Source organism: Carex rostrata, chromosome 11 (genome assembly GCF_964058835.1).
Source record: "Carex rostrata chromosome 11, lpCarRost1.2, whole genome shotgun sequence".
Classification (NCBI taxonomy): domain Eukaryota; kingdom Viridiplantae; phylum Streptophyta; class Magnoliopsida; order Poales; family Cyperaceae; genus Carex; species Carex rostrata.
The window spans coordinates 3,432,005-3,447,374 of NC_135928.1; the positions used below are offsets into that span (position 1 = coordinate 3,432,005).

General features: G+C 31.4%; 1 protein-coding gene across 1 annotated transcript; it reads left to right on the forward strand.

Annotated features, from left to right (window-relative positions):
• The first annotated feature begins 9,676 nt into the window (after positions 1–9,676).
• On the forward strand, positions 9,677–10,039 carry LOC144561936 (uncharacterized). Its single transcript, XM_078311042.1, has one exon. The coding sequence runs from the start codon at positions 9,677–9,679 to the stop codon at positions 10,037–10,039; it is 363 nt and encodes a 120-aa protein (XP_078167168.1).
• The last annotated feature ends 5,331 nt before the right edge of the window (positions 10,040–15,370 follow it).

Genomic DNA, 15,370 nt, shown 5'->3' on the forward strand with positions numbered 1-15,370 from the left:
TACATGGATGAAAATTTGGGCAGTCCGATCGGCATCAGATCAAATTCTGTTTTGATTCATCCTATCTGCAGTAAAAGTCGTGCGTATTAAATTCGCACGAATCTTGATGTGAATCTTACAGCTCTGATCTAACGCTCCGATTCAAATGACGGTACTCACTACTCAATCACCCAAAAATAATTAGTGACTGTATTCAATCACCCAAAAAAATATTAATGACTGTATTTAGTCAACCAGAAAAATTAATGACTGTATTTAGTCAACCAGAAAAATTAATGTCGGTATTCTGGACTCGTTTTATTCCAAACAATAAATATATAAATAATTCTAGCATAAACTTAATTTAATTTGTATGACATATTTGTTTGATTTTTAAAACTATTATTAAAAATTGAAAGATTCAATGTATCTTACATTTTTTAAATATGCCTTGTATCTTTATCTCTGTTTTGAAAATCCAACTAATCAATTTGAATCAATCAACATGATCTCCGTATTACTTGAAGCCTGAATTTGATATTTATTTTGAAAATATTTTACTATTTATTTATAAGTACATAATTACTGTTTTTAGAATATTTAGGACCATTTAAAAGCAATGGTGTTGTACCAAATGGTCCTAAATAACATCTGGTTCAAGTTCAGTTCGAATTATACACACATTTTTATATGAATTTTGAATATAAACTGACCCGCTAAATAATTTAGCGGGTCTTGTCAAGACCCATACAATGACATGTAAACTTGTTATTTACATAATTCTGGACCTGCTGTATTATTTAGCGAGTCGAATATATTTGAAATTCGTGAAAAAACAAGTGTATGACTTGAATTAAATTCGGATCGGATGTTATAAATACAAATTTCGGAATTTTGTATCTATCTAAAAAATAGCAATTAAATTTCTAAATAATATTAAATTTGATCTCCAAGCACGTTTTAACATGGAGATCATATTGAGTAGATTAATTATTTGAACTTTGAAAATAAAGATAGAGCCATGACTGAAGCATAAAAGGCATGAGGCATTTGTATATTTATTTTTTGCCATTTAAATATAATGTATTATGATATTTTAATAGATTTCAAATTCGATTGATAATTAAATTAAAAACCATCCAAACTCAATTATTAAAATTTGACATTGTTTGATGGCATGCCAAATAATTAACTTTTAATTAGTTCATATTTAATCTCAATACACTGTATATTCTTAAGAAGACACGTCTATACTTGTAATTTGTTTTAATTGATCACTGCTTTTAATTTTTTGATATTAAGTGAGGTCTCTGTAATAATCTCTCAAGTGCTCTCAGATACATTCCCCTTGTTTCGGGATATAAATAATTCCATTCGGTTGTACTTATTTTTTACCAAAATATTATATTTTAAAAATGATCTTTCTAATAAACTAACAAATTAATTTCGAGAAAACAAACAAATTGTTTTTGCCCGTATTAATTTTTTACTGTTACAAAGTTGCAAACTAAAGTTGGGATGACAAATTATATCATTGTCATCTCTTGCACTAACCATAATTATCTGTTGCACCTATCATATATCTTGCCCCTGTTTTTGAAGAAATTAGGCCATAATTCTTTTTTTAATAAGTAAACTATAATTATAATATAAATAATTTATATATGATATATATATATATATAGGGTCTGTCTAAATTGCTGCTGGCAGCATTTCAGCAGAGGTGCTGCCGGGGCTATATTTAGCCGTTTGATGTCCAAACAACAAATCCAAACCGTTAGATGTTTAATCTATATTATAATCTACTTGGAGACCAAATTTTACATTTTTTGGAATTTTTTTACTATATATTAAGCTGGTTTGAAAACCGCTGATTTCAGTAAATTTCTGCAGCATTGAAATCAGCGGTTTTCAAACCAGCTTAATATATAGTAAAAAAATTCCAAAAAATGTAAAATTTGGTCTCCAAGTAGATTATAACATAGATTAAACATCTAACGGTTCCGATTTGTCGTTTGAACATCACAAAACAGAAAAATGGGCGGCAGCACCGCCGGCAGAAATGCTGCCGGCAGCAAATTAGCCACAGCCTATATATATATATATATATGCTGTGGCTAATTTGCTGCCGGCAGCATTTCTGCCGGCAGTGCTGCCACCGTTTTTTCTATTTTTTGATGTTCAAACGACAAATCTAAACCGTTAGATGTTTAATCTATATTATAATCTACTTGGAGACCAAATTTTACATTTTTTGGAATTTTTTTACTATATATTAAGCTGGTTTGAAAACTGCTGATTTCAATGCTGCAGAAATTTACTGAAATCAGCGGTTTTCAAACCAGCTTAATATATAGTAAAAAAATTCCAAAAAATGTAAAATTTGGTCTCCAAGTAGATTATAATATAGATTAAACATCTAACGGTTTGGATTTGTTGTTTGGACATCACACGGCTAAATATAGCCCCGGCAGCACCTCTGCCGAAATGCTGCCAGCAGCAATTTAGACAGACCCTATATATATATATATATAATAGAAATAACTGAAATTAATTTAGTTAATTTGGAAAGCACTTCACTCGTGTAATTAATTTAAATTGTTTTTAACTAAAAATTGAAAGAAAAAATATCAAAGTTTCAAAAAATTAATTTCTGAGATAGATGAGCAAATAGAAATTAATATTTTCGCCAACATGACATTTTCAAAGAAATTCAAAAGAATTATTTATTTTATAAAGTTGTCATACATTTCTGAAACTACAAATGAAATTATCAGCTTAAAATTGAACTTGAAATGTAATTAACAATGTAGAAAAATGTATCTATCCTTGTTGATTGTGTCAAAAAAGCATCGGTAGTGATAAAAACAAGGTCCATCCTTTCAATTCTATTTGTTATTTAAAATTAACTATATTGAATAAAAAATACTTAATTTTATATTTAAATTTATATTGAATAAAAATATTTCAGCATTTTAAAGAGAAAAAGGCAGTTTTAATAGTGTTTTATGACTTGATCCATGACATCTGATATGGGTGTTAAAGTTACTTTACCATTCTTTATAATTTTATTTTTGTTATATAATTACAGATCAGTGCAGATTGACTGATAACAAATGTGGGCATTAGTATTATATGGCATATTTTTTTTAACAAGTCCAGCTAGTATAATATTAGTGTCATTTCAGCTCATATAATACTAACACCAAAATCTATTTAATCGACTTCGAACGGTAAATCCAAACTGTTCAAACTGATATGCTTCATTAGTTGTGCATTTATATATAAAACTCATAATTTTTTTCAAATTTATTTAGTATCAAGTCATGTGGTTAAATGTGAGAGATTTTAAGTTAATTTTAATGCATTCATTTTTCAACATTTTTGACTGCTTGACTTGATACTAAAATAACTCGAAAATAAATATTTTTTTGCATGTAAACACATTACTCATAAAGTAAATTAATTTAAATAGTTTGAATTAGTTGTTGAAAGTCTATCTAATAAATTTTGAAATTGGTGTCATATATATAATATTGATGTCATACTAGCCGGATTCTTTTTTAACACTGCTTGCGACCCAAACAAATTATGTTAGATTTTTAATGGTCCTTGAAAACCGAAGAGAATTGGGGTCTTCCTTAAATTCTCTATAAAATTCACGAAATTAAGTGCACAAATCATCAAACTAATAACAAAAAATCAATTACAAGGTTTTCATGGTGCACGAGACAGAATACTCAAAACTAATAACAAAAAGTCAATTATGTAGAGGTTGTTTTTCATTTTGATATTCTTTCTATTATATTCTGGTGTTATATACAGGAGCTAGCGAATCTTAGTGTATTCTAGCTAAACTATCTCTATAATTTTAAATTTTTAATTAAGTATATTGAAATTTATTTATTTTTTAATCATTTTATACATTTCAGCCTTCCTCAATAAATATTAAATATTTGCTTGTAACTTAGTTTAAGAGCTCTATTTTGTGGTTGAAAGGATATAATTCAAATATCACTCACTACATTGTGCATTTCAATTTTAAGCAATAAAAAATTTCTAGCTTTGCCTCTATGTATATGCTACTAGTATGTAATTTGAAATGTTTGATTTTATTTTTATTTTCTCTGCCTAAATACTCAAATCCTAAACGCAACTTCTCTTTGTTTTATTGACACCGTCCGATGAATGAACTCAGATTTTGAGTTAAGATCCGGGCCCTTCGATTTAAATCCGCGCTAATAGTAATTAAATGGTTATGTATATTATAGGTGTGGATCAGATTGATCTTAATTTTGATCACACGTTTGAAAATTAACTCAAACAATACGTTAATCCAGAGGATGCGAATTCCCGATGAATGACATAATATGTGATTAATGATTATCTTTTTAGCAATATATTTCGATAACCAGCTAATTTGGGATAAAAAAATATATTAACCTTAGAAATGAATCCACTATATATCTGTAACTACCAAAATCGAAATTCTTATTCATATAAAAAATAAAAAAATAAAAAAATGAGAGGAAAAAATTTAAAAATGGAAAGACAATTGTATGATATGATGTCTATGTGAAAGGTCCATATCATATCCAGCCTCGCAAAAAAATAAAAATAAAGTGGGACGCTATACAGCATGGAGTCCCATTCTTTTTTTCTTTTTTTTTAAGATTTATTGTTTGAACTTATGTGATGCTATATTATGTTATATTATACTAGAGGAGGGTTAAAATGCACCATCTCCTTTGTGCTCCTAACGTGCACCCTTCCCTCATATCTTCATTTTCAAAGTTCAAATAGTCAATTCGAACCTTCCAACATGTTCTTCATATTAAAATGTGCTTGGAGACCAAATTTTACATTTTTTGGAAATTTTTTACTATTTTTTCAGAATTTTTTATTAAACTAAACAATAATAAAAAATTCAGCAAAGTAATTATTTTCAAAAATTCTGAAAAAATAGTAAAAAAATTCCAAAAAATATAAAATTTGGTCTCCAAGCACATTTTAATATGAAGAACACGTTGGAAGGTTCGAATCAACTATTTGAACTTTCAAAATGAAGATATAAGAGGAGGGTGCACGTTAGGAGCACAAAAAGAGAGTGCATTTTAACCCTCCTCATTATACTATATGATATTTATGTATTTCATCATGGATATGTTATGTTTTGCTCTGCTACGGTCATGTACATTGAATTTATTATGTTATTTTAATATAATTCAGACTTTTTATGTTATGCTTGCAACTAATTCAGATCACTTATTATGTAATGTTATGTTATGTTCAAATTCACGAGGCAACAATTGATTTTAGTTTGTATAAGCTTTTAGAATTATATGTTTGTAGCTTCCATTTATCTTTTAATTTATTCTTCTTCAATATAATTAACTAGATAGTTTAATTAGGAGTAGAACTAGGGTACTCTTAAGCTCACCAAAGTTTTGGTGAGCTTAACTCTAAAACCCATCAAATCGATTTCAAATGACGAATCTGAACCGTTGAAACCCGCCTACCTTACGTGTGATGCATCTACATGTTAAATTTTCAAACATTCGAATTAATTTAGTATAAAGTCAAGCGGTCAAAATTAGAAGGTTAATAAATTAATTTTAGTGCATTCATTTTTGAGCGTTTTTTGACCGCTTGACTTTATACTAAATTAATTTGAATGTTTGAAAATTTAACATGTAGATGCATCACACGTAAGGTAGGCGGGTTTCAACGGTTCGGATTCTTCATTTGAAATTGATTTGATGAGTTTTAGAATTAAGCTCACCAAAACTTTGGTGAGCTTAAGAGCACCCTAGTTCTACTCGTTTAATTAGATGAGTAGAACTAGGGTGTTCTTAAGTTCACCAAGTCATTTTGTGAACTCGATTCTAGAACCTATCAGATAGCATACCATATGGCCTAACATAACATAACTAATCTGAAGTACATGAACCTCACATAACATAATATAACACAACACAACATCGCACAAGTTAAAACCATAAATCTAAAAAAAGAAAAAGTGGGATTCATACCGCTATGGTGTCCCACTTAATTATTTTTTTTTAACATTTTTCTGATTTTCTGGATGATATGGCGTTATCATACAACTGTCTTCTCATTTTTAAATTTTCCTTCTGTCATTTTTTCTTAAATTTTTTTTTTGTATATCCTACGAATAAAAATTTCGGTACCAAAATTGTAGTTGAATAGGTAGTTTAATATTACGATTAATAATTATACGTCAATGTAACGGATTTTTCGTTTTATAATCCGTCAATTTTTCATTTAATTATTCGACTTACAGTCATAATTTATAAAATTCAATCAGTATTAACTTAATTTAATTATCCGTTTGCACCCATAGAATCAACCCGCCCGTCATATCCTTACCATTCATTACTTCTTGTTCCCTGATCACCGTCCAAATAAATACCATTTCACTGATTTACTGGACCCACAATCGAACAACGAAATTAACGAGTCATAAATCCATAAACCGTATGTGCCAGGATCATCTAACACTTGTCATCCGTTTCCCTCCAAAAGAGCCAATTCCAAAATCACAGTTCCCTCCCAGCCTACAACGAATTCGCATCCTCTGTCCTCCGAGATATCTCATATTTTGCGTGACTTTTTTGGAAAATCTCAACCGTTCAAATAAGTTCTGCACGAATCTCAAAATTCAAATAATAGTGCCCCCTGTCCCCCTGTGCTTCTGTGCGATCCTCGAATGAATATCAGAATATGTATCCTCTGCATTAACTCAAAAGGGAAATTTTTGAGAATAAATCTCAGCCGTTTGATTTTAAACGGAGTCAATCCGGTTCTTACCTATAACATAGGAGTCCTTTAATATTAGTGCAGATCTAGTTTGCGTGAATCTTAAAACAGATTGGATGATCGAGATTCATTAACTTAAAAGATTTCCTTTTGAGTTAATGCAAAGGATATGAATTCATCTCCGAATAGGCATCGGAGATATGGGTTACGTAAAATCAGTGGCGTAGCCAGGATTTGAGTCAGGGGTAGGCAAAAATTGGGTTCGGGTTTGAATAAACTGACACGTTTGGGATCAGGTTCAAGACAAAATTTCATGAATATTACTCTGTATGAATGGAATTAATTTATGAAATTTAAACAAGCGAAAACATATTGAAAACATCAAGAAATTTCATATGAATATCATGTTAATCTCAAGATGAGAACTGATAATTTTAACAATTTGATTTACCAGCAAGTTAATCTCAAGATGAATATCAGTATTATATAATGGAATTTCTAAAAGGAAAACTCTTTTAACACCCTATTTGGATGGAGAGTAGAATAAGGAATGAGAGGTAAATAATAGAAGGGAATGGAATGGAATAGAAAAGAAGATTAACCTATTTAATCTCTTCGTGTTTGGATGATTAATGAGAGAAAATAAATTTAACTTTCATTTCCGTCTTATTTCTTGTTTGGTTGATTAAAATTTAGAAGGTTAATGAGAAATTTGGTGACTGCTGTAGGTTTGAGGAAAAAATCTTGTATGAGAATTATATATATGAGATATATGGTTGGACATTTGTGTTATTTTTTCTAAAAATATTTGTAACAAAATTTCTTTCCATCCGTTACACTTCAATTTGGGAGGGAAACCGATTCTATTAATTATAATGATAGAAGGGTAAACCTTTCACCTCATGTACTCTTCACCTCCAATATAATTTTATCAACCAAACACGATTCAATGAGAAGTTTTTGTTCCTTTCCATTCCCTCCCTTCCTGTACTCTTCATCCAAACAAGGTGTAAACATCAAAATTATAGTTCAAAACTTTTCAAATTCTGAAACTAGCCCCAATTAGATAAGAGGGAGAAAAATAAAGGGATTAAAATTTTATGAATGTAGATCCAAAACCTAGTAATAACTTAGTTGAATTTTACTCAACAAGTAAAAGTACACTCGATCAAAAATTAGTTAGTTAATAAATCCAATAAAAATAAAACTATTAACAATTTGATTTTGCATAGTAGAACAAAACTAATGTTCCAAATTACCAGCACAAACTCTAAGCCACAAGAGGTGCAAGTTTTATTGAACCCTTTCTTCTTCCCTGTGAAACTAACGTCAGATAATTATGCTAGAAGAAAGCGTAAGGGTTATCCTTATCGCTGGGGCGGAGGACTGGAGGAGAGGAATCAAGGGCGAAGGCGTGGCGTAGGAGGGGTGTTTTTTTTCCTCCGTGAGTTTCACAATTCTCCTCCACATTTCCGGATCGTTGGTCACTGATTGCCTCAAAATCGCCAGATTCGCCAAGAGTTTCTTCACGCGTTTCTATTTGGACAACGGGTTGAGTTATGTTTAGCGAGTTTGGGTTTAGGGTGAATCGATTTTGAGTTGGTTTCAATTGGATCGGATTTGAGTGACGGTTAGAGGGTATAATCAAGGTTACTGTTAAAATTTTCAGATCCAGGGGTAAGCAACTTAGGGGTGTAAACGGTCGGATACGGATCGGACAGTGGTCTTACCGTATCCGTATCCGTTATAATTTTTCGGATACGGATACGGATCAGATATTAAATGTTACGGATACGGATCGGATATTGGACGGATGCGGATATTTTTCATAATTAGCTTGTTAGTTACAAAACATCTATTATATTATTAAAATATTAGTCACTAATTATGTCATAGTGTTATATTATTCATCAAAATATATATCTATATGCAATTTAATAAATTATTCATACAATATGCAATTTAATAAATCAATTTAAAAATATATATCACATTTGTTGTGGTTTAAAGTATAAACAGTCGGATATGGATAGTAAAATGCGTTACTGTATCCGTTATAATTTTTCGGATACGGATACGGATAGTCTCGGATACGGATACAGATCGGATAATTTAAGTACTTTTCCGGATTCGGATTCGGACGAAATCGGATATTATCCAATCCGTTTACACCCCTAAAGCAACTGCCTTCCCCTGATGTACATTGGCTCTGCCACTGCGTAAAATACGAGATATCAAAGAGGATACGCACTCGCCTACAACTGTCTACTGGCATAGTGCATATCCTTTGAGACATCTCATATTTTGCGCGACTGATGTGTCCGGTATCTCTTCGGGACAGCGCAAGAGCCGGTATTATTTGAGCTTTGGGATTCGTGCAGAGCGTATTTGAACGGTTGAGATTTTTCCAAAAAGTCACGCAAAATATGAGATATGTCAGAGGATGCGAATTCCCACTGGCAACCCTTCCCCCTGTTGTCGCTACCCTGAATTGATGTATAGTTTATTGTAGCGGGTTACTTCACCGCACATTTTATTGTTAGACACATCGATATACAAAGATAACGACATAGTGAATATAAGACTCGGTAAATACTAAATATCTAGCTAAGCGGCTAAACGCCTCCCGCCTTCAAAAACAACACTTCGCTTTTCCCTCTCTTTCCCCAACCCTTACTCAATGTCCTGGACCACGTCTACTATACACGTAGAAACTTACACACTGAAATATGGGCTCCAATTTCTCTAAAACATAAGTGGACCCCACAAGTAAGTAAGACAGGGTAAACTCATAAACTTGGTCCAGACAAGAATGTACTCTTCCCTCTCTGCATAAATCCCCCCAAAATCCCTTTCCCTCTACTCTCATTTTCGGTTCCCTCCCTTCCCCGCCTCTCTCACTCTCTCTCTCTCTGTAATGGCTCGGAGGCACACCAAATCCGCTCCTGCTTCTCCAACCGACGACCGATTCCACAGGTTTCTCAGACCTGGTGCGCTTGCCCGGATCCGCGACTCCAAAATCATCGCCCGATCTGTCAGATCCGTGCCGCTATCTCGCCTCTCGCCTCCTTCCTCCCCGTCTCCAGACCAACAGGTGGTGTCGCCTGAAATAACCGGTTACCATCCTCGTTTTGTCTCTTATCGGATCTCAAGCCCAAGATACCTGTTAAGGAAGAAGCTTGTTGCGTCCAGGAGTGTGTATTTTGCTCCTCCTAGCCCTGATTTTTCAGATCCGTTTGTTGATGTTGCTTTCGGGTCGGATCTTGTGGCTGCGCACTGAGATTGCAATAATGTGCAGAAATTCATTTCTTTATTTTCTTTAGATTTTCAAGATTTTGTTTAGGCCCCTCACTTTGTGCTAAATTGTGGATATGTTCCATTGTAATCAAATCCAAAATTGATAGAACAGTGCTTAGGAGTCGTGTTGGACTCAATAGGGCTATTGCTGATGTTCCTAGTTTTTTTTTTTTCCATTTTTTTATAAAGCTTGATGCCTTTTCAATTCCCTTCTTTTTTGTTCCCTTTGCCAACAATTGGGAATTGATGGTTTCTGTTTTAGTAGGCTTTAGGAGGGGGTGGGGGTGGGTGGGTTCCTGCAATGTGAATTTAAATAATGTTGGTCTGATAAACTTTCATCAAGCCCATAATTATAGTTTTATCTAATGCATGCTGTTCATCATTCTAATTGCTGAGTAGTTAGTTAATATTAGGTGTTGAAATTAGCTTGATTTGAACCATCATTCACATGCAATTTCTGTTTTTGCATTATGAATTGTGGTATAGAGCAAAGTACTAAACATGTACTGTAAGTTCTGCACCGGTATTAGTCATATACAGTTTGGAAACAATATTTAGTTAGTAGATATCACCCAATTTGCAAAATCCATAACTCCATTAGTATGGTTTTACTTGAGTTTGGCAATTCACATTACCTATAGCTGGGTTGACTAATTTGCATTGCAATTTCTGTTTTAGGTGTCAAGCATAATTTTGACATTGCAAATGTGGTTTTGTACACTTGCATTTGGGAAAACATTTTGTCCTTGTTTATATATGTCTAAATCCTAAGCTTCCATCAAATTTGTTAGGCCTTTTTTCAAAGCACTGTTTGAGTTTAGCTTCGGACCATCCGATCAGAATCTGGGCCAATCTGGCCCACATCTCTAATGCACTGTGCTACTCTAAGACTTGTGTTAGTATGAAATGAATGGATCATATTGGATCTAAACTCAAAACTGCGTTAATGCAGAGAATATGAGTTTGATAAGTTGGGGATTTGGGAATCATTTGGCAATGTCTGAAATTTGTGATTCATGTATAATATAAGATAATTCCGAATAGCATCAATAATATATATTGAAGTATTGATTATTTGTACAAGTTCAATAATATATATCTACAGATTTTATAAATAATATGAGATAAACATTACATTGTTTGTATAATTCATCAAATTTGGGGATAAGTTGGAGGTGTTGAAAAAATAATTTAGGTATAATACCTGTTATCATGTATAATTCGGAAATTTTGTTACTATAAAGCAATAGAGAATTGGCTCAAATACCTTTATGTGAGGTCAGTTTGCATTTTACTGTCAATAAGCAGTACGTCACAGATGGTATTTTCTGTTGACGCATCATTAGTGGGTTATATTTGTGATCATAATACCAGTATCTCTCATGCCAGTTCTAATGATGTTCCCTAAAGTCCGTTTACCTGTCAGTTTATGTTTGATGTTTTGTAATAATATCCCTCTAGCAAACTATTAGCTTCTATATTTTGATGTAATGGTAGATATCACCTAGTTGCTTCACAACTAGGTTGATTTTATATTTTGGTTGCATTATCTGAACTTGCTTACTGTTTGTATTGACATACTTTAGTTTCTAATGAAACTGGTGATCTTATACCACTCTTTTCAAAAAAAAAATTTGTGATCATAAAATAAAATCTTCTATCTGCTTTCTATAATCAAGCCCATTTCTTCCCTTGTGTTACGATGTATCATGCATCTCTTGAGTCTTGATTTTTCGAATACTTGCTTTCTGAAATTAAGTTTCACATCCCCTCAGGTTACATTACTGAGTACAAATGAAACAAACGGTTCACGGTCCGTCTTTCAACTTGTGTGAATCTCAAAGCACAAATAATACTGACTCTCTGTGCCATCCTGAATAGGCACCAGCTGAGGATAAATCTGAGCCGTCCATTTCAATTGTGTTGAGTCAGGTACCTGGGAAGATACCGATCTTGGTTTCTTCTTGTGCTATTAATGTAATGATGTATCGTGTTACCAGTATACTTTTGTGGTTAATTTTACTGTGCTGATATTTATAGGTTTCATTGAACCATTATACATGAATGGCCTAACAACAGAGCTCACTTCCTCTTGTATTGCATTATTGATAGTTTGCGTTCAATATCACTTAATTTATATTGGAAACACATTATACCTAGTAGTATATTGTATACCGGGAGCCCGCATCCTCTGAGGTAACAAAATATTGAGTTAAGATCCGGACCAATCCGGCCCGGCGTTCAATGCACATGGCTCCTTCAATATTCGTGCCAAAGCAGATCAAATGGTTTGAATCTAACATCAAAATTTCTATTACCTCAGGTGATATGAATTTGTATACGGGTGCCATCTCAAGTCACATTTTTCTAGTAAGTTTTACACGTTAAATTTCATTAAACATTACAAAGAAAAAAAATACAGACATTTAAAGAGAAAAACAAGAGAAAATAAAAAACAACGACAAACACAAACAATGCATACAAAAAAAAAGCTAAAATGAAAGAAATGCCTCCGTGAGCATTTTTAATCTACCACACAACGACATGTCACATTGAGGAATTTTTTCGTGACAAAAAAACCCGCTATAGAATCCGTGGTGCCACCAAATAACCTTCTACCCAAGAAGGGCGTGTCCTCTCGGGTGTCCGAGGGGATCGGGTTGTCCATGATCGGACCAACACGGACCCATATTAAAAAAAGAAATGAATATCTTTATAATTCGTGCAATGAACAGTTTGAATTTATCCCGAGTCTCTCAGATGTTATTTGACTTCGAAAACCGATCTACTTTACAAAAAGTCTTCGAAATTCGAAAAGGAAAGACTTTTCGCAAAGACTCCAAAAATAAATTTTGAATTTATCCTGAGTCTCCGAAGACTTTTCGCGAGAGTAAAAAGTGACTTTTCGCGAGGGGTACTATCTTAAACGTGTTTTTTCTATTCGCGACGGTAATTTCCGCGAGGAAGTACCATCATAAATGTATTTTTTTCCTCACAAATAATGTCTACTTTATTGTTGCATGTTCACCAAACTCTCTTGATGAACCTACCACAAGCTAGGTCTACACTTCTTTAATTATCTCTCCTGTATTGGATTAGATGCACAATAAGTTGATTTGTGCTAATTAAATGAGAAATATTGATCAACAACTTTGTTCACGTATATTTCAAAAGTTCGTAGTTCTGCAAATTTTGTTACAAATAGATTAATAATTTTTTGAGTAAATGTTTGGAGCTCAAACCACCTAACTACTTATTACCTTTGTTATTGAAACAAAAGATTTTTTTTTATTCGGATTTCAAATTCATAATCTCTCATATAAAAACTATGTGCCTTTGCTACTAGACGAAATCTGTTTTTTTACAGATTGATTAATTTAACAGAAAAAAGAAAAATTTATGCTCTGGGATACGAATCAACCCTTGAATTTTTTTTCCCACTTAATGCCGCCTTCTCTGACAATAAAAGATTAAATTGATCGACTGCCGAATTAATTTGTATATCAAAAAAATCTGATTAATAGCATTTCAAGATAAACTAATCCGTCTGGAATTTGAAAATTTAAGGTGTTAAATACAATATGATAAGTGAACTACCAAAGGTATATTGCTGTAAGAGATATTATTTTAAATAAGAAAATTATAATCTATCCAAGTCCAACTAATTATTTATATCTATACAAAAATTAAAACGAACGCATAATATTTAATTTAGGCTAATAATAATGTTTTCCGAAACACTGATGATAATATTTAATTTTTGTTTTCCTATAGTATTTAATGTAAGCTAATAATAATAGATGTGGACCTAGTTCACCCATTAAAGATTGTGCATCTCATCATGCTTAATTAGTTGTTAATTCTGTTTGCATTAATATAGGTAAAAAGTAATTAACTTAATTATACCCATTAATTGTTAGTTCATATAATAGCAAAGTTGAAAACTGAAAATTATTTATATCTTTGTAGAGAACATAATACATATCATATGTAATGATTTTACTTTGACATATAAACTTTAAAAAATTATTAATAAAAAAATTAAAAATTTGAAGCATGATGAAAACAGGAAAAATAAAAACATTTGAAATATCTTGTGTAAAAATATTATCCTTAGCGAACTATATTTTTGCAGTTTTTATATATCTCTATACATTGTAATGCTTCACTTGTAAATATTATAATTATTCTTGTATAAGTAGCACCGTACACTCCATAAAATTTAATTTCCAAATTTAATCATCATGCCTTTTTTTTCATTATGTATACAATTTCCATTCATTTAACTTTTAAGATACTTTTTTTTTTTACCAAGTTTTTACTATCCTTGAAGTAACGATTAATTACGAAGTCTCTAGTTTTAATTATTAGAAAAAGTAATTGTTCACATAATAATATAAAAAATAAATAAATTAAATAATTATTTTCTTAATAATAATTTCGTATCTTTTTCTTACATAACAAGAAAGAAAGAAATCTGTGCAAAATTTTATTCGGTTTTGATTGTATTTTCCGATATTTTTTAAATCAACCGAATTCTTGACAAAATTGGCATGTAAGCTCTCATAATGGCAATTAATTTTCCAACTCTTGATCCGCAATTAAGATCTCCCAATTATCATAAATTGCATTTTGTTTGAATTGTTTCCATAGATGCTACAATTAATCTTTTACCTCCTAAATTTACGACTTAATTTAGAGTTATTTTTTGAATTCAACTACTAAGAATTGATTGCATCTACCAATCATATAATCTGCATTAATTACGATTGACATCAGGTTTTTATTTAACAAATATACCAAATGTAGATAAATCATTAGAATATCATTTATTGTGATCCATATTAGATATTATGAATGATTGTATTTTATATATTATTCTAGCAGTTAGTTATATATAATAGTCTAATTCGCCTGTTTAGTTTTCATATATATGGTATTACCATAATATAAATTAAAGCCTTAAAATATTTATGTTATTGAACAAATGCCAAGATTTAATTTTGATGGCATTTATTGTCTACCTATACGAGAATGCAACATAATTGAAATATTTTAAAATATAGACAATTTTAGCTTTCATTATTTTTTTAAAAAGTCATTTTTTTCTTAATTATTATTTTTTATTAAAAGTTAGATTTATAAAATAAATCAATATTCTTTTGTATTCGTTATTTATATTTGGTCACATTTTTAAGATTTGAGACAATATATTTGAAATGTTTTTGTCCGGAGTTTGAATCCTGCTGCAGGATACATTACTAATATAAAAACAGTAAGTTAACAACTTAATTAGTAGCCACTACCAAAATTT